This window comes from Neoarius graeffei, chromosome 14 (genome assembly GCF_027579695.1).
Source record: "Neoarius graeffei isolate fNeoGra1 chromosome 14, fNeoGra1.pri, whole genome shotgun sequence".
Taxonomy (NCBI): domain Eukaryota; kingdom Metazoa; phylum Chordata; class Actinopteri; order Siluriformes; family Ariidae; genus Neoarius; species Neoarius graeffei.
In genome coordinates, this window is record NC_083582.1 from 32,642,605 (window position 1) to 32,665,934 (window position 23,330).

Below are 23,330 nucleotides of genomic sequence, written 5' to 3' on the forward strand. Positions count from 1 at the left end.
GAGGGAGGGATTTTTTTTTTATTATATATGGATGGATGGATAAGAAATTGAAATGCTGTGTTTGCTTTTTCTTTCAGTACTTTTTTATTACAAAAGCAGACACATTTAATACAAAATGACAGTTTAATCAACTGAAACTTGTACAAAAACTTTAAGTTAGCATTTTAAATGCTGACTGCAACATTTGCAAAACTTTTACAAAGGTAATTAAAATGTCCGACACACAGACTTTCTGTAGTTCTAAATCGACCGTTAGGCCTAGTTCGGATGAAATTACGCTATTAAAATGATCACTGAATGATTTGTTTTTCTGAATCTTTACTATTTTGTTGTTCGCTAGAATACCATTTTGCGATTTCACACTTAAGCAAATGTTTGAAAACTCCGCATCTCCTTCCTTCATGGTGGCTGCCATTTTTTTGTGCCGCACGCCGCATGCGCAGAGCTGATTCGACAGGGCTTTCCACAAGCGCCGGCTGCGGCCACGCAATTAAGTCCAGCCGGCTACTTTAATGACTATTATTTTTGTAGCCCACAGGCTCTAAATATTAATTTTCGATTTAATTTTATTAAAATGTTTATCTAACGGACTGACAATAATGTCAAACTGAACCGCACTCATTTAAGTTGTGATTCGCGCTGTTTGTACCGATAATAACCACAAATTCCCCGCCGACTTTGTTGATCAGGGGAGAGTAACTCATCCGCGGCCCCGACATGCGGTGTGCGCGCGCACTCGGCGGAGGCAGTATGAGCCTTAGTGGAAAGCCCTGGGAATGCGTAAATGTCAAGTTCGAGTTTAGATTTACGAGCCCGAAAAAATGTCGGAAAACCGGCGTTTAAAAAAAAAATTTCACCCGCACAAACGGCACTCACCCAGCCGGTGGACCAGAAACAGAACCTTTTTTAATAATGACCTAACAAAGGCTACAATCAGTAACACACTACGCCGCCAGGGACTCAAATCCTGCAGTGCCAGACGTGTCCCCCTGCTTAAGCCAGTACATGTCCAGGCCCGTCTGAAGTTTGCTAGAGAGCATTTGGATGATCCAGAAGAGGATTGGGAGAATGGCATATGGTCAGATGAAGCCAAAATAGAACTTTTTGGTAAAAACTCAACTTGTCGTGTTTGGAGGAGAAAGAATGCTGAGTTGCATCCAAAGAACACCATACCTACTGTGAAGCATGGGGGTGGAAACATCATGCTTTGGGGCTGTTTTTCTGCAAAGGGACCAGGACGACTGATCCGTGTAAAGGAAAAAATGAATGGGGCCATGTATCGTGAGATTTTGAGTGAAAAGCTCCTTCCATCAGCAAGGGCATTGAAGATGAAACGTGGCTGGGTCTTTCAGCATGACAATGATCCCAAACACACCGCCCGGGCAACGAAGGAGTGGCTTCGTAAGAAGCATTTCAAGGTCCTGGAGTGGCCTAGCCAGTCTCCAGATCTCAACCCCATAGAAAATCTTTGGAGGGAGTTGAAAGTCTGTGTTGCCCAGCGACAGCCCCAAAACATCACTGCTCTAGAGGAGATCTGCATGGAGGAATGGGCCAAAATACCAGCAACAGTGTGTGAGAACCTTGTGAAGACTTACAGAAAACGTTTGACCTCTGTCATTGCCAACAAAGGGTATATAACAAAGTATTGAGATGAACTTTTGTTATTGACCAAATGCTTATTTTCCACCATAATTTGCAAATAAATTCTTTAAAAATCAGACAATGTGATTGTCTGGATTTTTTTTTTCTCATTCTGTCTCTCATAGTTGAAGTGTACCTATGATGAAAATTACAGGCCTCTTTCATCTTTTTAAGTGGGAGAACTTGCACAATTGGTGACTGACTAAATACTTTTTTGCCCCACTGTATATACTGTCATGTTTTTAACGCATTTCCCGTGAAACGAGCTGAGCTACTTTAGACTGGTTCCCTGCTCTCTTAGCACAGAGTGAGCATCCAGTCAATGTCTCTGATGCTTGGTAGGATTCATTTTAGACGGGAACCAGTCCAGGAAAACAAGATTTTCGATAGACACAGGTGAATTTTGTTTTGACGAGGAGTCAGATGTCACGATGCGTGATTCACTTTGCATAATAATAATAATAATATGCTACTGCCGGACTGACCGTTCAAACCTGCACCACGGAGCAGTTGCCTGTGTTGCTTAGGTTGCCAGCACTAACTTTTGTCGTCCGATCGGACGATTACCATTAAAGTTTTACTCGTCCTTGCACATACTTTAGTTGTCTCGGACAATCGGACATGCGTTTTTTTGAGTGTTGAAACTGCAGCCGTTATACAGACGTTGTAATTGTTTTTGTTCATCCCATTCCTGAAAAAAATTTTGACCCAGAATTTCACCATGTATTGCAATTAGTATTTTTTTTTAACCTGTATGTATGTCTTTTTTTTTTTTTTTTAAGAACTCTGTTCCTCGAAGCTTGGAGCTCAAATCCGTATAATATAAAATCACATAAATCATCAGCAGCGGGTTTTACCAGGACGAAAGGTCTCTTGTGAGGAACGAGGCTTTCTGAGCCATCGCTCTGATCTCCTCCAGGTCGTCGTCCTCCATCATATCAGTGGGCAGCGACTCCAGAAACTCCTCCTCATCTTCCTCCTCTACATCAGACAGCAAACACATTGCATCATTGATCGTTATAGACGCCTTCACCTGGTCACATGACACCAGCACAACGTCACCAAGGGACACTTTGGTATAAAGACGAGTGCAAGGACAAGTGGAACCCTATCAGCAGTCTGGGATTTGATCAATTTTAAGCTCTTGCCCTTATACACCAAATAAGACGGTGGCTATTAGGTCGACAGGAACATGACCCAGAATACTGTTGTTTCAAATATCGCCGTACAAACTACCGGCAAGATGAATTTTGCTTCTCAGAATTGTAATCGCTATAATCCGAAGACTACAACGTTTTCACACTATCCAGAACTCTCAGGAGATCCGTAGCGTAGAAAGAGCGGTTACCGTAAACTACCATATATATGTGCATTCAGGCTTGGCTTGACTACAGTTTCCGTGTTGTGCTTGATTATATAAGTCACACCCACGTCTATAAACAACCCAAAAGCACATCTTGTAATCTTCTGGCAACGGAGAGATGAGCAAATACAGGACCGGTTAAAAGTTTGGACACGCCTTCTAATTCTTCTAGTGGATTTTTTTTTTTTATTAATTAAAAAAAAAAAGTCACTTCATGTCTTAAAGTATGATAACGATGGACGTCGTGTCTCTTTACTTAGTTGTACTTGATGTAATATGGATTGCTACAGTTGTGGTATTAGAATAGGATGATTTACTGTATTTTTATTACTGACTAATCTCAAACGCGTTAAGGCAAGAAAATATCAAACATTTTGTTTTGAACACTTTTTTTGCTGAGCACATAATTCCATCTACGTTCCATGTGTTATTTCATAGTTTCGATCTTCAGTATTGCTCTACAATGCAGAAAATAGCCACAATGCAGAAAAAAAAAAAATTAAGAATGAGTGGGGTGTACAAACTTTTGACTGGTACTGGATGTTCACGACAGGGCAAAATTATCCTGACCTATGTTTCTTACAATACAGTGTACTGATGGTGCAGCGGTTCAATTTGCTGTCCTTAGAAATGAAAGAAATAAAGTATAGGGGCCAAAGGCCGGAACAATGCAGGCAGGGCCCCGGCCTTTCATTCAGACAGGCTAAAATTTGGACACACAGACAACATATTGGCATGTTATATTACGCTTATCGGCCTTTTCGGTTTTTAAGCCATGTTGACTGTAGCTTGTTTGGTCCCCGGCAGGCGTCACTTATCCGCGCGATCTTCACGAGACTTGTGCGAGACTTCAAACGTGAAGTGTCGGCGCCGCCGTTTTGAAAACCGTTTACACAGCGGCCAGGTCGCCATATCGTTCCAATTTAGATTAATTCCGAGATTCGCCAGCTTCATCAGTGATGGAGTGTCGGTCCTGTGCGCTGTGGCGCGTGCACCTGAAGGCACGCCGGCCAAGTGGACTGTGAAGAACGCGTACCTGAGCTCAATTAACGAACTGTGTGGTTGCCTATTTAAGGACTGTCCTGATACATTTGCATCGTCAAGTATTATGATACACGTGTACGCATTACCGAGCCTTTCTTCTTTTTTTGGGGGGGGCTTTTTCCACCTTTATTGGATAGGACAGTGTAGAGACAGGAAATGAGCAGGAGAGAGATGGGGAGGGATCGGGAAATGACCTCGGGTTAGAATCGAACCCAGGTCCCCGGATTTATGGTATGGCGCCTTATCCACCTGAGCCACGACGCGGGTGATCTTCCTGACCTGCAGTCCGGCGTGTGGGAAATACCAGGGAAAAAACATAAAAGAAAAAGGAGCGAGATGCAGAAAACACCTTCACTATCCAGCGACGTAGGGCATTTACAGGGCGAGCAGAGGGAGAGGTATTTGCAAAAATTGAGGTTAGCAGGCTTAGAGAACGACGTTTACCTGCTTCCACCAGGATTGTTCACTGACGTACGGAAGTACACGAAGCCCTCGTCTTTACCTGACTTCGGCCCACATGATCTGTATACCTATGTCGTTAAAAACCCATCGCCATACACAGGTATTGATCTGAAAGCGTATAAGAGTTTGGATGCCTACAAATATTTTGTGTCAGGCTGGGTAACATGCCTACATCAGTGGGTCGTCCCTGGAGCCGGTGGTCGCCATCTTATTACAGCTAAGGTTTGTTCACATTTTCATTTACTTTCGGTCCTCAGGATAAACAAAATGTTATTAAATGTCATTGAAATAACTTCTTAGTCTGTTGAGACATGGCCCGTTATAAATTTGCTGTTACCAGGCAATGACCAAGAACTGTATTATTAGGGTCGGTGTAGTTGTAGCAGTGCACTAGCAGCTAGCTGTTAGCACTAGCTAATGTTAACAACAGTAGCTGGTATGTTACTGTAGCAATGTTTACGTTCAGTCATTTGGATGACTGTTAAAACCTTTCAGTCTCAAGTTTTTCCTTTACTGTATTTACTAGTTTACTGAGCTAGCGCGCTCGGGCAGGCTGGGAGCTCCCAGCCTGCCCGAGCTAGCGCGCTCGCTCCCAGCCTACCCGAGCGCGCTAGCTCAGTAAACTAGTAAATACAGTAAAGGAAAAACTTGAGACTGAAAGGTTTTAACAGGTCATCCAAATAACTGAACGTAAACATTGCTACAGTAACATACTAGCTACTGTTGTTGACATTAGCTAGCTTGACCTTCAAAATGGTGGACACCGGGGCGTCACGTGACCTGTGACATCACGTCGAAATCCTCTATATATTCTGCACTTTATTAAACTGTATACTTCTGCACATACATTCGCCTCCCTTGTGTATGTGACATGGAGATTATTCCATATGACTTCAAACCAACTGAGGAGAGTTGGAAAGACGACAGGATAAGGACGAGTCCGTCGCGCTGGTATTTACGTCATTACTGTCGCACAATTAAAACATGTCAGATCAGGCGGCTGGTGGGTTTTCAAAATAATAAATACATGCATATATGTATTTTTGTCATAAATCCATATTATACTGAGCGTGGAGCAGTCGGAGGAGGATTTCGGGAGTCATTTGTGATCGGAAAGTCCCAGCAAAAGTGAAAGGTAAGATGTATAAGAGAGTAGTGAGACCAGCTGTGATGTATGGATTGGAGACAGTACACTTAACGAAGAGACAGGAGGTAAAGTTGGAGGTGGTGGAGTTGAGGTTTGCGATGGGAGTGACGAGGTTGGACAGGATAAGGAACAAGCACATCAGAGGGACAGCACATGTGGAGAGCTTGGGAATGAAGCTAAGAGAGATGAGACTGAGATGGTATGGGCACATCCTGAGAAGAGATGCAGAGCATGTTGGAAGGAGAATGTTGAGGATGGAGCTGCCAGGCACACGAAAACGAGGAAGGCCAAAGAGGAGGTACATGGATGTGGTGAGAGAGGACATGAAAGTGGCAGCTGTGGTAGAGAAGGATGCGGAAGACAGGGAGCAATGGAGACGAAAGATCCGCTGTGGCGACCCCTAATCGGGAGCAGCCAGAAGATGATTGTGATACTGAGCGTATTTCCCACATAATCTTCACTAAGGTTTCGGACAGCACTACAAAATGACGTCCCCGCTATATAGTGCCCTATATCGTGAGTAGGGAACGATTTTGGACACAAGGAAAACTCCCGGCTTGATTAAGTCAGCGTTAGAAGGAGGGCGTGCGCATCTTTTGGCGACGTTGGTCGCTTTGATTTCCGCTGTACGTTTTACTTCCGTCCTACGACGTCTCGCACAGGTCTCAACGAATCTCGTTTACGGCCATCGCTTTGACATATGGACTGATATATTACAGAGCATATTCCAAACACTCATTAGGGGTGTTCACACGGCACATACTTGCATCGATGCTACACCGATGTATTTTGTTGCGATATATCTTACACCGGTGTAAATTTTGTGGAGCATTCACACGTCACAAACCTGCTTACTAGAGAGAAGCGTGTTAGCACCGGTGCAGCTCCACTTGCGTTCACACGGCAGTTTTTGCGACCGTGCTATACGATAGTAATAATGCGGAAATGAAATATGCGCATGCGTGAAAATGTACTTCCTTTTCCCGGTTGTCATGGCATCACCAAGCGCCGGGAAAACAACGTGGATGAATGAAGACACCAGTGTTGCCAGATACTGCTGACGTTTTCCAACCCAAAATATGTTCAAATCCGCCAAAATGCACTTAAAACCGCCCAATCTGGCAACACTGGAAGACACAGTTCTGTTGTTGTTGATATTCGCCATTTTGGAAGCGCAAAATACCAGGATACAAATTATGCAATGCCCGTATGTAATCAACTCTCCTCACGCGTAGCGAGTCTACCCCTGTAGCGTTCAGACGTCCCATTTTATATCGGTGCTGCCCCGCAAACTAGCATTTACTCCGGAGTAAATTTCTTAAACCACCTCCCGAGCAGGGTTAGATTTGCACCGGTTTAAGCAGCTTTCAGGGGCTACACCGCTATAACTTTGTACCGTGTGAACGCTCTACCGGGGCAGCCCCGGTGCTACACCAGAGTAAAAGTTGCCGTGTGAACACCCCTATAACTTGCTATAGCAGTGACAACATGGCTATCAAATATGCATTCCAATATTTAATAAAATGAGATAAATAGAATTTTGATAAATTTGCCTTTAGTTCTCCTTTAATGAGGTCTGAAAGACACTGAGAGGGAGGTGAACTTTCCCACCTGGCTTCTTCTCGTAGCGCTCTAAAGGCTGTACAGTCTGATGGGACGCATCACTGAGGGCCTGCTGCAGTTTTCTCTGCTCCTTGCGCTGCTTCTTGGCTGTGCTCTGCTGCTTGAACTGACGGTTCTTCAGCTTGTTGTCCAGCTTGATGTTGCTGGTTTTCAGCAGCTTGCGGAAGCTTGGCTTCTTCTTCTTTTGCTTTTTCGTAGCCTGTTGTGGAACAGAACACGTTTCGGTCATGTAAACGGAAACACAAACATGTAAATGCGACGTAGCAGGAACTTGGACAACATCTGAATCAAAGCCCTGGTTGTTTACCAGGTGTGAAATTTCCCTCAGCTACTTTTGGAAGACCTGAGTGTGGTGAAACCAGGGCTTGACATTAAGGACTGCCCGATTGCCCGGGGCAAGTGAAACATGCATTCGGGCAAGTGGGATATGCCCCTGACATGCCCGACCGGGCAAGTTGGAATGAGCATATATTACGAACTAGCACCACAAAAATTAGGCTTTTTGATCTTTTATTTCAGTTCCTAAACACATCCCTCACTACGTATCCACCATTATGTCTTGGCTGTTTTCTTAGTCTCGGTTTCATTTACTGCTTTGCAAGTTATTTTATATCCCCCCGCTGTTGTAGTATGGTACGCGCACTGTTTATAGACCGCGTGTGCATGATGTCACATCACGTGAGAATTACAGCTGGGGTCAGACAGACACCGTCTTTCTTGCAAGCAAGGCTTAATCTGTCTTCAATATGGTTCATTTTTGCGCTGTTTTTGCTCGTTCAAACAGAGAAATAGATAAAAGGCGTTACCGTCTCCCCGCTATCAAGAAAAATGTTAACAAATAGAAGCAAATGCTTCAAGAACAACGAGGAAATGAGTGGTTAAAGAATACGACGAGAGGAGCTCAGCCTGAAAACTCCAGAGAAATTCACAACTGTATTTAAAATGTATTTTGCAAAAACAAAGTCGGAAGTGAGGATGGAAGAGTTTGCTTAAAGGAACAGTCCACCGTACTTCCATAATGAAATATGTTCTTCTCTGAATTGAGACGAGCTGCTCCGTACCTCTCCGAGCTTTGTGCGACCTCCCAGTCAGTCAGACGCGCTGTCACTCCTGTTAGCAATGTAGCTAGGCTCAGTATGGCCAATGGTATTTTTTGGGGCTGTAGTTAGATGCGACCAAACTCTTCCGCGTTTTTCCTGTTTACATAGGTTTATATGACCAGTGATATGAAACAAGTTCAGTTACACAAATTGAAACGTGGCGATTTTCTATGCTATGGAAAGTCCGCACTATAATGACAGGCGTACTAACACCTTCTGCGCGCTTCACAGCGCATTGATACGGAGCTCAACTTCACTCAGGAGTGAAGGTATCAATGCGCTGCCGAAGCGCGCAGAAGGTGTTAGTACGCCTGTCATTATAGTGCGGACTTTCCATAGCATAGAAAATCGCCACATTTCAATTTGTGTAACTGAACTTTGTTTCATATCACTGGTCATATAAACCTATGTAAACAGGAAAAACGCGGAAGAGTTTGGTCGCATCTAACTACAGCCCCAAAAAATACCATTGGCCATGCTGAGCCTAGCTACATTGCTAACAGGAGTGACAGCGCGTCTGACTGACTGGGAGGTCGCACAAAGCTCGGAGAGGTACGGAGCAGCTCGTCTCAATTCAGAGAAGAACATATTTCATTATGGAAGTACGGTGGACTGTTCCTTTAAGAATCTCGTTTTTATTTTTTTTCTGCTCGCATTCAAGTCAGCTCCTTCATAAAAGAGTTTGATTTTCTTACAGGTGAAGCCGCTTCCTTATTTGACACAGAAAACCCAGATTGGTTTCCAACAACTCAGGCATAAAAATAAAAAAAAAAAAAACCCTCAACAAGGAGCGACATGCGCAATAAATCCTGAAAGAACAAAACAGATTAAGAGCAGAGAGAGCTGGAGCTTTGTTTCTGTTGTCAGATGAACACAATCCTGTGCAAAACATTTATATATCAGGGCTTTCAATATCATCAACCTCTAGGTTTATTTAAAAAAAAAAAAACAACCACCTGCGCTGCGTCATGACAGACCGGCTGCACTGATTCAGTTACAGGTTGCCAGGTCTGTATAAAACACCCACAGCCTACATACTAAACAATTTTAAACTCAAACATTATCCTGTCTCTGTCATGATGCAGCGCGATGGATGATAAAAAACCCCAATATACAAATATTCTTAAACACAGTATTGTTCAAAAGTCTTGGCACCCAACTGTTTTCTTCATACAAACTTTGTTATAGATTTCTATTTTATGATTTCTACATTATCAAGTAATGAACCTACAGTCAGAGAGTTCTACACAAACACACCGAACTTTACAACAGCTGCATAAATGTGAAATGGAAATAAAAATCGACGAACGCAGGAAAATCTATTTTGGATAAAATTGTTATTAGATTAGATAGAACTTTATTGATCCCTTTGGGAGGGTTCCCTCAGGGAAATTAAAGATTCCAGCAGCATCATTACAGGATAAACACAGAACAGAAAATAGAGAAAAAACTTCTAGATAAATTAAATATTTACATATACACGTATAAAAAAAAAAAAAAAAAGATATGGGGAAGAGAGGAAGGGTGGGGAGAAAAAAAAAAAAAAGAGAAAAAAGGGGCCAGCAGGAGAGATACTGCACTTTATATTGCACATTGTCCAGTATTGCTTATTGTCAGGCTAGGCTACTGCTCCTTCCCGTCCTCTGTCCTCCTGTTACCCCTCCTCCCCCCCAGAGAGGAGTTGGACAGTCTGATGGCGTGAGGGACAAAGGAGTTTTTAAGTCTGATAGTCCTGCACTTGGGAAGGAGCATTCTGTCACTGAACAGGCTCCGCTGGTTGCTGATGACGGTGTGCAGAGGGTGACTGGCATCGTCCATGATGTTCAATAGTTTGTCCATAGTTCTCTGCCACCGTCACCAGAGAGTCCAGCTTCACGCCGACCACAGAGTCGACCTGCCTGATCAGTTTGCCAGCCTGGATGTGTCCTTCTTGGATGTGCTTGAGTTACATGTCAGTCCTGGGATCGAGATCCTGACCTCTTCTGCTCCTCGGACCTGCCTGATCCATCCTGGTGCCCTGTGTCTGGTTGGAGTCTCATCGCATCGCTCCTGTTGAGGACGGCCCCATGAGGACAGTTGAAAGTCACACCTGGAGGACGCTCTGGACTCTTACAGTAATGCTTTTATGGCTGAGGACTACAGTTGACTTGCTAACTTTAGGACTGCAGTTGTCATGAACAGTTTTGCACTCAAGTTTCCATCAATGAAGAGTTTATAACATCAACGAAAACACTTAAAACTGTTCATGTTATAGTCATGTCTGTTGTTGCGCAAATGAGGATGGATTGCCCTCGAGGTTTCTTCCTCATGTCGTCTGAGGGAGTTTTTCCTTGCCACCATCGTGCTCATTGGGGATCGATTAGGGATAAAATTAGCTCATGTTTTAAGTCGTTCAAATTCTGTAAAGCTGCTTTGCGACAATGTTTATTGTTAAAAGCGCTATACAAATAAACTTGACCTGCCCCCCCAGCACACCACGGTGTAAAACAGGACACTGGTGACCACGGACTGATAGAACATCCACAAGATGTTGCAGATGTTAAAGGACCGCAGCCTCCTCAGGAAGCATAGCCTGCTCTTATTGTGCGTTACAAGTAAAAAGTAACCAATAACCAAACTTAATAATAAAAATCAATAACTCAATGGGTGATCTTCATTTTATGGTGCAATTCACAACTATTCTATGGTTTTCCTAGAAAGAGAAGAAAAGAAAAAAGGTAGTGCTTGCAAAATAGGGGGTGAGTGATAATACTGGGGGGCAGTGGAAATTAACCCCTATTTGCCCCTCAGGGCAGGTGGGTTTAAAAGTTAATGTTGAGCCCTGGAAACTGACTCATTAAATTAAAGTGCATTGTAAATGATAAAACACACACACACACACACACACACACACACACAATCAATACTTTAGACACATATCTACTAGTGCATCTCAAAAAATTAGAATATTGTGAAAAAGTTCAATATTTTCCATCAGTTATTTAAGAAAGTGAAAATGTTATATATTATAGACTCATTACACATAAACAAATGTTTCAAGCATTTTTCTATTTTAATTTTAATCAGTATGGCATACAGTACAAAAACATTAAAAAAAACCCTCTCAAAATATTAGAATATTTCATTTCGAGTTTGAGTAAAACAGTATGAACACAGTGTATCTCTCGGTTTAGTTCAGTACACACAACCACAATCATGGGGAAGACTGCTGACTTGACTGTTGTCCAGAAGATGATCACTGATGCCCTCCACAAGGAGGGTAAGCTTGAAAAGGGTGGCTGGAAAAGGTGCACAAGCAACAGGGATGGCCGCAGTCTTGAGAGGATTGTCAAGAAAAGTTGATTCAAGAACTTGGGAGAGCTTCACAAGGAGTGGACTGAGGCTGGTGTCAGTGTATCAAGACCCGTCACGAACAGACATCTTCAAGAAAGGGGATACAACTTTCACATTCCTAATATCAAGCTACTCCTGAGCCAGAGACAATGTCAGAAGTGTCTTATCTGGGCTAAGGAGAGAAAGAAATGGACTGTTGCTCAGTGGTCCAAAGTCCTCTTTTCAGATGAAAGTACATTTTGCATTTAATTTGGAAATCACGGTTCTAGAGGGCGGCACGGTGGTGTAGTGGTTAGCACTGTCGCCTCACAGCAAGAAGGTCCGGGTTCGAGCCCCGTGGCCGGCGAGGGCCTTTCTGTGTGGAGTTTGCATGTTCTCCCCGTGTCTGCGTGGGTTTCCTCCGGATGCTCCGGTTTCCCCCACAGTCCAAAGACATGCAGGTTAGGTTAACTGGTGACTCTAAATCAGGGGTGGGCAATTATTTTTTCCATGGGGCCACATGAGAAACAGAAAATTTTGTGGCGGGCCGGACCAAAAGGCTGAACTAAATTCTACATAATATTAATTGTATTTCTTTATATAAAGCAGTAAATAACATTGTTTTTACAAGCTGCTAAGACTGGTAAGAGTATGGGGGGAAAAAACGAGGTTGCCTTACAAAAAAATGTCATTTATTCAATCAAATTTCCCAAACAATGGTTAACAAAATGTGAACGTTTGTACCATTTTTTTTCTCAGTCACATTCACCCCAAAACACAATAAAGACATGACAATATTGTCTTTCTACTCCACATATCAAACAAGATACATCATATTATAATAATGATGCCGTGTCAATTCGGTGTAGGTATCAGATCTACAGATCGGCTCGGGCTCCGGCGCTTGCTAGTGACGTCACACTATGTGATTGGCTGAACCGTTTGAAGGATGACGTACAAGTTTGTGGTTGGTCTGGACAAATTACGGAAGTAGTTATCGCGGGATTAGGTTTCGTGGGATTTCATGTCATGTTCATGTCGCACGCATTGCGTTTTTGTTGAACACAACTTCAAAATAAAAGCAATGCACATTCAGTCCATGCATGAGGTAAAATTAGAAAATACGTTTATTTTGTAATTTCTAATTAACCTTACGTGGGCCGGTCAGAATGAACCAAAGGGCCGGATGCGGCCCGCAGGCCGTAAAATGCCCAGGTCTGCTCTAAATTGACCGTAGGTGTGAATGTGAGTGTGAATGGTTGTCTGTCTATGTGTCAGCCCTGTGATGACCTGGCGACTTGTCCAGGGTGTACCCCGGCTTTCGCCCGTAGTCAGCTGGGATAGGCTCCAGCTTGCCTGCGACCCTGTAGAACAGGATAAAGCGGCTAGAGATAATGAGATGAGATGAGATGGTTCTAGAGTCTGGAGGAAGAGTGGAGAGGCACAGAATCCAAGGTGTTTGAAGCCCAGTGTGAAGTTTCCACAGTCTGTGATGATTTGGGGTGCCATGTCATCTGCTGGTGTTGGTCCACTGTATTTTATCAAGTCCAAAGTCAACACAGCCAACTACCAGGAGATTTTAGAGCACTTCATGCTTCCATCTGCTGACGAGCTTTTTGGAGATGCTGATTTCCTTTTCCAGCAGGACTTAGCACCTACCCACAGTGCCAAAACTACTACCAAATGGTTTGCTGACCATGATATTACTGTGTTTGATTGGCCAGCCAACTTGCCTGACCTGAACCCCATAGAGAATCTATGGGGTATTGTCAAGAGGAAGATGAGAAACACCCGACCCAAAAATACAGATACGCTGAAGGCCACTATCAAAGCAACCTGGGCTTCAATAACACCTCAGCAGTGCCACAGACTGATCACCTCCATGCCACACCGCATTGATACAGTAATTCATGGTAAAGGAGCCCCAACCAAGTATTGAGTGCATAAATGAATATACTTTTCAGAAGTTGGACATTTCTGTATTGTAAATCCTTTTTTTGATTGATCTTAGGGAATATTCTAATAATTTGAGACACTGGATTTCTGGTTTTCATGAGCTATAAGCCATAATCATCAAAATTAAAACAAAAAAGGCTTTAAATATTTCACTTTACATGTAATGAATATAGAATATGAAAGTTTACCTTTTTGAGTTAAATTATGAAAAGAAGGGACCTTTTTCATGGTATTCTAATTTTTTGAGATGCACTAGCACACCATGTTGTCAGACTACAGGTGGGTTTTAATGTTAGCTCTGTGCTAGCTGTTAGCATTGTTCCAGAAATCTCTACTAACTGTAAAGTGTGTAAAAGTGAATCTTGTGTTCACTCACCGCCCCCATGACTCTCACTGGTTCTGGAAACTCAGTGTCTTTTACAACAGCGTGCAAATGTCCACTTAGCGCTGCTCTTCTCTCCTGCAGCTCACTGCTCCTCTCACATGTGTTGTTTTTTTTTTTCCTCTCACATGGCTCTCAAACCCAGGAAACCATCAGTGACGTAGGAATCGGATCAATTGGATCGAATCAAATCTGAGTCGTTTCAATTAAACGATTCATTCGGACTCGCACGGGGGGAAAAAATCAGTCCAGTACTATAAAAACAAACGTAAACTTAAAGTTCCATTACTCGTTTTTGTTTTATATTTCTTAAGACGTTTTTTTTTTTATTTTCGTGCTCAAATTATACCTTGAGAAGAATTCAGGAACGAGACACTACTTTTTTTTTAAGTTTATGGATAGCTTTTACGAGTAGCTAACTTGGTTAGCTACCATTAACACATTCAGGTTCTTTTGGTCATAAAAAAAAGGTTTTGTAAACAAAAGGTTGTGTGAATGTTGTAGAAATTATATCGACACAATAGTATCTGTAAGAATCAAAACAGGACAACTCGGTTCCCTTAAACGGGTAGTTCAAAGGAATCGAGTCCATAAAGTGAATCATGATGCTGGTGACAGACAGGAAGTGTAACAGCGTCTGTTTCCGCTCTGCCCTCAAGCAGTATGCAGGGGAGACACACACACTTTTTTTTTTAAACACAAACTCTCTACAATACTTTTAACAAATCTGTCAAAAACCACAATCCCACCTCCTCTAATGAGTGGATTAAAGTATGTAAGACAAAGAAAATAAATAAAAGAAAACAAATATAACAAGGCGTTAGTACAACTGATATGACAATATAAGTGAGCATAAGCTCCTAGCCTGGGCATTGTTAATTTTCTTGAGACATTTGTGAAATAAAGATGATTCCTGCTTAAGAACAGACCATAATGGAGAGCACTTTCTAAATCGACATTTGTGTATGTAATATTTTGTAACTATAATGAGATTATTCACTAGAAACTCCATCCATCCATCCATCATCTCTAGCCGCTTTATCCTGTTCTACAGGGTCGCAGGCAAGCTGGAGCCTATCCCAGCTGACTATGGGCGAAAGGCGGGGTACACCCTGGACAAGTCGCCAGGTCATCACAGGGCCGACACATAGACACAGACAACCATTCACACTCACACCTACGGTCAATTTAGAGTCACCAGTTAACCTAACCTGCATGTCTTTGGATTGTGGGGGAAACCGGAGCACCCGGAGGAAACCCACGCGGACACGGGGAGAACATGCAAACTCCGCACAGAAAGGCCCTCGCCGGCCCCGGGGCTCGAACCCAGGACCTTCTTGCTGTGAGGCGACAGCGCTAACCACTACACCACCGTGCCGCCCCCTTATGTTTAATATATTCTTTTTAATTAATTGAACAAGGGATATTGTAATGTTCTGTCACTTTCTTATAAGTCTCGATGGAGCAATCCATATCATATTTAGTATTAAATTCACTTAATTCAAGTATATTGCCATTTCTATCCATAATATGTAGAATAGACCATATCTGTTCTTCCATAAATATAGATTTCCTCCTACTTAATATAACTATTATTCCACAATGGGACATTATGAAGGCTGAAGTTATGTTTAAAGATCAACTTCGACTGTAACAATACCTGTTGATGAAAGGTGGAGAGTCTAATAGGCAATTTAGGTATTTCCAAATCACATGTTAATAGAAACTTGATACCTCCAACTTTACTAAATACAAGTGTAGGTAATGAGAACCATATCTTTTCACCGTTTTTTTTAAAAGGATTGGAGCCATTTAATTTTTAAGGTCCCATTCATGACTTCAAAATCAACTGCCTTTATGCCCCCCTCCTCATCATTTTTTAGCAAGTCCCCCTTTTTGATGTAGTGATGTTTGTTTCGCCAAATGAAATTAAAGTTCATTCTATTAATTTCTTTAATGATCCTATCTCTAGAGAGTATGCTGGATAAATTAGCCTATATATAGATTCAATTTTAGTTAATATTGTCCTTCCAAACAATGTTAAATCTCTTTGCAACCAGTTACTTCGTATTTTTTTTTACATTTATCAACATTATTTTGGATATTGCCCTGTGATGACCTGGCGACTTGTCCAGGGTGTACCCCGCCTTTCGCCCATAGTCAGCTGGGATAGGCTCCAGCTCGCCTGCGACCCTGTAGAACAGGATAAAGCGGCTAGAGATAATGAGATGAGATGAGATTTTGGATATTCTTTTTCCCGCTTGTATCTGAACATTTGGTGATCCAAATACAACTCCGATTCCAAAAAAGTTGGGACAAAGTACAAATTGTAAATAAAAACGGAATGCAATGATGTGGAAGTTTCAAAATTCCATATTTTATTCAGAATAGAACATAGATGGCATATCAAATGTTTAAACTGAGAAAATGTATCATTTAAAGAGAAAAATTAGGTGATTTTAAATTTCATGACAACACCACATCTCCAAAAAGTTGGGACAAGGCCATGTTTACCACTGTGAGACATCCCCTTTTCTCTTTACAACAGTCTGTAAACGTCTGGGGACTGAGGAGACAAGTTGCTCAAGTTTAGGGATAGGAATGTTAACCCATTCTTGTCTAATGTAGGATTCTAGTTGCTCAACTGTCTTAGGTCTTTTTTGTCGTATCTTGCGTTTTATGATGCGCCAAATGTTTTCTATGGGTGAAAGATCTGGACTGCAGGCTGGCCAGTTCAGTACCCGGACCCTTCTTCTACGCAGCCATGATGCTGTAATTGATGCAGTATGTGGTTTGGCATTGTCATGTTGGAAAATGCAAGGTCTTCCCTGAAAGAGACGTCGTCTGGATGGGAGCATATGTTGCTCTAGAACCTGGATATACCTTTCAGCATTGATGGTGTCTTTCCAGATGTGTAAGCTGCCCATGCCACACGCACTAATGCAATCCCATACCATCAGAGATGCAGGCTTCTGAACTGAGCGCTGATAACAACTTGGGTCGTCCTTCTCCTCTTTAGTCCGAATGACACGGCGTCCCTGATTTCCATAAAGAACTTCACATTTTGATTCGTCTGACCACAGAACAGTTTTCCACTTTGCCACGGTCCATTTTAAATGAGCCTTGGCCCAGAGAAGACGTCTGCGCTTCTGGATCATGTTTAGATATGGCTTCTTCTTTGAACTATAGAGTTTTAGCTGGCAACGGCGGATGGCACGGTGAATTGTGTTCACAGATAATGTTCTCTGGAAATATTCCTGAGCCCATTTTGTGATTTCCAATACAGAAGCATGCCTGTATGTGATGCAGTGCCATCTAAGGGCCCGAAGATCACGGGCACCCAGTATGGTTTTCCGGCCTTGACCCTTACACACAGAGATTCTTCCAGATTCTCTGAATCTTTTGATGATATTATGCACTGTAGATGATGATATGTTCAAACTCTTTGCAATTTTACACTGTCGAACTCTTTTCTGATATTGCTCCACTATTTGTTGGCGCAGAATTAGGGGGATTGGTGATCCTCTTCCCATCTTTACTTCTGAGAGCCGCTGCCACTCCAAGATGCTCTTTTTATACCCAGTCATGTTAATGACCTATTGCCAATTGACCTAATGAGTTGCAATTTGGTCCTCCAGCTGTTCCTTTTTTGTACCTTTAACTTTTCCAGCCTCTTATTGCCCCTGTCCCAACTTTTTTGAGATGTGTTGCTGTCATGAAATTTCAAATGAGCCAATATTTGGCATGAAGTTTCAAAATGTCTCACTTTCGACATTTGATATGTTGTCTATGTTCTATTGCGAATACAATATCAGTTTTTGAGATTTGTAAATTATTGTATTCTGTTTTTATTTACAATTTGTACTTTGTCCCAACTTTTTTGGAATCGGGGCTGTACCTAGGTATCTAATTTCTTTTTTGACCGGTAAATTATATAGTGAAGTCTCAAAGCAGTCATGTACGGTATACTCGTAAGTTCAAATTTGTCCAGATTCAAACGCAGACCTGAGGCTTGAGAGAAAAGCTCTATTGTTTCTAAGGCCAGTGGCATTTGTTCTTGATTTTTTTAGCAAGACTGTTGTATCATCAGCAAACTGACTTATGATTAATTTGTGGTTATTTATGTCTAATCCTTCAATATTCAAATTTCTAACAATTATAGCTAATAATTCTGTTACTGCAACAAATAGAAGAAACCTTTATTTGTCACATGCACACATCAAGCACAGTGAAATTCATCCTCTGCATTTAACCCATCTGAAGCAGTGAACACACGCACACACACCCAGAGCAGTGGGCAGCCACACTAGAGCGCCCGGGGAGCAGTCAGAGGTCAGGAACCTTGCTCAAGGGCACTTCAGCCCAAGGCCACCCCCGTTGACCTAATTGCATGTCTTTGGACTGTGGGGGAAACCCATGCAGACAACATGCAAACTCCACACAGAAAGGCCCTCGCCGGCCGCTGGGTTCGAACCTAGAACCTTCTTGCTGTGAGGCGACCATGCTAACAACCACACCACTTTGCCACCCAATAGAAGAGGTGAGATGCTGCATCCCTGTCTAATACCTCTTTCTACTTTGAATCTAGGACATGTGCCTTCTGGTACACACACACACACACACCCTGTGTCCGAAATCGCTCAGTCGTTCACTACTCCCTACTTCCTAAATAGGGAATTACTATATAGAGGACTATATAGTGAGCTCATTGGTAAAATGAAAAAAAAAAAGCTTTCGGACACTACTCAGTCGCCCTGGTATTTATGCCATTACTGTCGCACAATTAAAACATGCCAGATCAGTCGGCTGGTGGGTTTTCAAAATAATAAATACGTGGATGTGTTTTTGTGATAAATCCATATTATACTGGGCGGCACGGTGGTGTAGTGGTTAGCGCTGTCGCCTCACAGCAAGAAGGTTCTGGGTTCGAGCCCCGGGGCCGGCGAGGGCCTTTCTGTGCGGAGTTTGCATGTTCTCCCCGTGTCCGCGTGGGTTTCCTCCGGGTGCTCCGGTTTCCCCCACAGTCCAAAGACATGCAGGTTAGGTTAACTGGTGACTCTAAATTGACCGTAGGTGTGAATGTGAGTGTGAATGGTTGTCTGTGTCTATGTGTCAGCCCTGTGATGACCTGGCGACTTGTCCAGGGTGTACCCCGCCTTTCGCCCGTAGTCAGCTGGGATAGGCTCCAGCTTGCCTGCGACCCTGTAGAAGGATAAAGCGGCTACAGATAATGAGATGAGAATGAGATGAGATATTATACTGAGCATATAATTTCCCACATTAATCAATATAAAGTAGCTGCATCTTTCAGTTCTTTTTTTAAATCAAGGCTGAATACTTTCTTCTTTGCCGCTGCCTTTTATTAAATCAAACTTGAGGCTTTTGATTTGATTTCTTTCAGTGCGACCGCAATGCATGATGGGATATACTGCTTTGGTTCGTGACCATCGGTTGTACACTATTTTTCGTGATGCATTGTGGGATACTTTGAGTGCACTATATAGCGTGTAAATAATCCTCACTAAGGTTTCGGACAGCGCTACAAAATGGCGTCCTCATATATAGTGAGTAGGGAACGATTTCGGACACAGGGACACTGATCTCGATGTAAAATATCTGGAGAGCTGTAGAGACGAGTGAAGCCATCTGTCCACCATCTTACCACTCACATTGCGTGTATTTGGCTTGTGTATTAAAGCGTCGTATCTGATCAAATTTGCCCCAAGAAAAGTCTCTCCTGACTTTTTTCCCCCTTCATTACCTCCTTTTACTTTCTCAATGTTACCCCCCATTCCCTATATATCTTTATAGCGCTCTGCTTCACTGTTATTGTTTTTCCCTTTTCCAGTTCAGTCTCTGATCATTTTTTGAATGGCTGTTTTACGACTGTAATTATTTTTACGGAGATTATTTCAGTTTTTCTCTGATACAGTGCATCTTTCTCTTTCATATATTTCTTTTTCCTTTCTATTTAGGACATTAATATTCTGTGGATAATATGTGGAGTGTTTTGTCATGTTCTGTGTCTCCATGATGCTTTCTATTCTGTCATATTCCCTTCTTCTTTCTTTTAATTTATCTTGTTGTATTGTCATGACTGTCGATTCTTTTCTACAAACTAAAAAAGAATATGTGTAGCATTTTGTCATATTCTTTTCTATCTTCAAAATGCTTTCTATTTGATCATATTCCCTTCTCATCTCATCTCATTATCTCTAGCCGCTTTATCCTTCTACAGGGTCGCAGGCAAGCTGGAGCCTATCCCAGCTGACTACGGGCGAAAGGCGGGGTACACCCTGGACAAGTCGCCAGGTCATCACAGGGCTGACACATAGACACAGACAACCATTCACACTCACACCTACGGTCAATTTAGAGCCACCAGTTAACCTAACCTGCATGTCTTTGGACTGTGGGGGAAACCGGAGCACCCGGAGGAAACCCACGCGGACACGGGGAGAACATGCAAACTCCGCACAGAAAGGCCCTCGCCGGACCCGGGGTTCGAACCCAGGACCTTCTTGCTGTGAGGCGACAGCGCTAACCACTACACCACCGTGCCGCCCCCATATTCCCTTCTGTTCTCTTATAATGTACTCTATTATATTGTCCTAATGTCTATCCTATTCTATATTATTATGTCATGTTCTCTTCTGTGACCATGCACGCTATTCTCTATGTTCTATCTTAATATATACTAATTTGTCATATTCTATTCTCTCCTAAGGTATCCTACTCTATGCTATTCTATTGTCTTTTTCTATCCACAATACATTATACCATCATTCCTAGTCCTGGGTATGACTTTAAACTGCAACCGGTGGTGAGTCTCAGGTCCGGGAGGACTTGGGTATTGGGGAAAGCGGAGTTACCCCTTAATCACCATTGCTCCCAGGTCCGCTCTGACCCAGAGTGGTAGCACCTGCCTGGGTTCCAGCTATGGGTTAAATAGTACATCACCAATAAGGCGCTGGCAGCAGGGTGCTTTTTGGTGCAATATGGTAGATGAACCCAACAGGGTCAATGGCACACCACCTGATGGCATGCGGAAGAGCCACTCAAATGGCCAATGGATGGCATCACTTGGCAAGTCAGTTGTCACTGTGGGGCAACTTCCATACCTGTCAGGTCTGTGGCACTTTTGTGCACCACTTGGCATCAGGTCTGGAGGTCCAGAGAGACAACACGATGGCGGCATGACATCGTTTGTCTTACCTTACTGTGCAAGGCGCTTCGTAAGGAAATTGCGGCCTATCTGCGTATCCTACAGCCGCCGCCGACGACTATTTAGGACAGTTCATTCTCACACTCATGTCTTAACATTGTTTATGGGTCACATAATTCACATCACACATGAATCGATCCTGAGAGAGTTCAATAATTTATTTGCTTCTTTCACATATCCCAGAATCCACTGCACAATTGGGAACGTCCAGTGGCCATGCCCAGGCTGCTGATAACAGTACAAAAACCAAATACTGGGCTATATAATCAAGTCAAGTCAAGTTTATTTGTATAGCGCTTTTAACAATAAACATTGTCGCAAAACAGCTTTACAGAATTTGAACGACTTAAAACATGAGCTAATTTTATCCCTAATCTATCCCCAATGAGCAAGCCTGCGGCGACGGTGGCAAGGAAAAACTCCCTCAGACGACATGAGAAAGAAACCTCGAGAGGAACCCGACTCAAAAGGGAACCCATCCTCATTTGGGCGACAACAGACAACATGACTATAACATTAACAGTTTTAACATAAAGTCAGCTTTGTTGATGCTATAAACCCCCCACCGACGGAAACCCGAGCGCAAAACCGTTCATGACAACTGCAGTCCTAAAGCCAGCAAGTCAACTGCAGTCCCCAGCCACAAAAGCACCACTGCAAGAGTCCAGAGCGCACTGCAAAAAATAAAAATCTTAGGAAGTTTATTTGTCTATTTTCAAGTCAAAACATCTAGCCACCCTTATTATAAGACATAATTGCCCAACAAGCAAAACCTCATTTAGCTAGAAAGGCTAGTTTTTAGACAGTCCATCTTGAAAATCTTGTATAGACAAAATGTCTTGAAAAAGTCTTATTTGGAGCACCTTTGAGAATAAAACAAGTTTTTTTTAAAACAAGTAAGTACATTTTGTCAAATGCGGTTCATCTTGTTTCAAGAAAAAAAAACAAAGTATGTTTGTTTTGGGAATAAATGAACTTGAATCTTGCCCCCAAAATGCACTGTTGCTTTGGCGTTGTGTAAGCACTGTAAGTCAAAATGCGTAGACGTTTTTTTTTTTTGTGCCTGATCTTGTAAACCCCTCGTACACATAAATAGTCAGTGCCTCCAAAATGCACTGTTGCTTTGGTGTCGTGTAAGCACTGCAAGTCAAAATGCGTAGACTTTATTTTTTTATTTTTTATTTTATTTTTTTTTTTGGTGCCTGAGGTCCTGGGGAAGTGGAATCTTAAGAGATGTTTTAACGTTTGAATGTTGAAATGGGAAAAAAAAAATTGTTGCAGTGCTACACATGTCGTCAACTTGATTCAAGATAGTCTCTGGTCTCATATCTAGAGTATTTTACTAATTACAGGTCACAAAAGGAGAATCTTTTAAGCTAGCAATGCTTAGTTGTAGAATTTAACAATCCTAATATTAGTATATTTATCTTAAATTCAGTTTTTACTGCTAAGCTTTTGTCATCCACTTTGGCTTAGGTGGATAAGGCGCCATACCATAAATCCGAGGACCCTGGTTCGATTCTGAACTGAGGTCATTTCCCAATCCCTCCCTGTCTCTACACTGTCCTATCCAATAAAGGTGGAAAAGGCCCCCCAAAAAATCTTTTTTAAAAAATGGCTAAATGTAAGAAGTATGATCTTGTTATAAGAACTATTTTGATTATTTTGAGTTAATCAGATCTCACATAGGCGGCACGGTGGTGTAGTGGTTAGCGCTGTCGCCTCATAGCAAGAAGGTCCGGGTTCGAGCCCCGGGGCCGGCGAGGGCCTTTCTGTGTGGAGTTTGCATGTTCTCCCTGTGTCTGCGTGGGTTTCCTCCGGGTGCTCCGGTTTCCCCCACAGTCCAAAGACATGCAGGTTAGGTTAACTGGTGACTCTAAATTGACCGTAGGTGTGAATGTGAGTGTGAATGGTTGTCTGTGTCTATGTGTCAGCCCTGTGATGACCTGGCGACTTGTCCAGGGTGTACCCCGCCTTTCGCCCGTAGTCAGCTGGGATAGGCTCCAGCTTGCCTGCGACCCTGTAGAAGGATAAAGCGGCTACAGATAATGAGATGAGATCTCACATAATAAGTT

The 23,330-nt window shown here is 42.6% G+C and overlaps 1 protein-coding gene across 1 annotated transcript in view; it reads right to left on the bottom strand.

Moving 5' to 3' along the window:
* noc3l (NOC3-like DNA replication regulator) overlaps nucleotides 1-14,158 on the bottom strand; it is a 50,811-nt gene extending 36,653 nt beyond the window's left edge. The window contains exons 1-3 of the mRNA XM_060939544.1: nucleotides 14,025-14,158; nucleotides 7,269-7,479; nucleotides 2,499-2,622 (exon numbers count right to left, since the gene is read on the bottom strand). Of these exons, the coding sequence (XP_060795527.1) occupies nucleotides 2,499-2,622; nucleotides 7,269-7,479; nucleotides 14,025-14,033 (344 nt within the window). The 5' untranslated portion in view covers nucleotides 14,034-14,158. The remainder of the gene's footprint in view (nucleotides 1-2,498; nucleotides 2,623-7,268; nucleotides 7,480-14,024) is intronic.
* Between the last annotated feature and the right edge of the window lie 9,172 nt (nucleotides 14,159-23,330).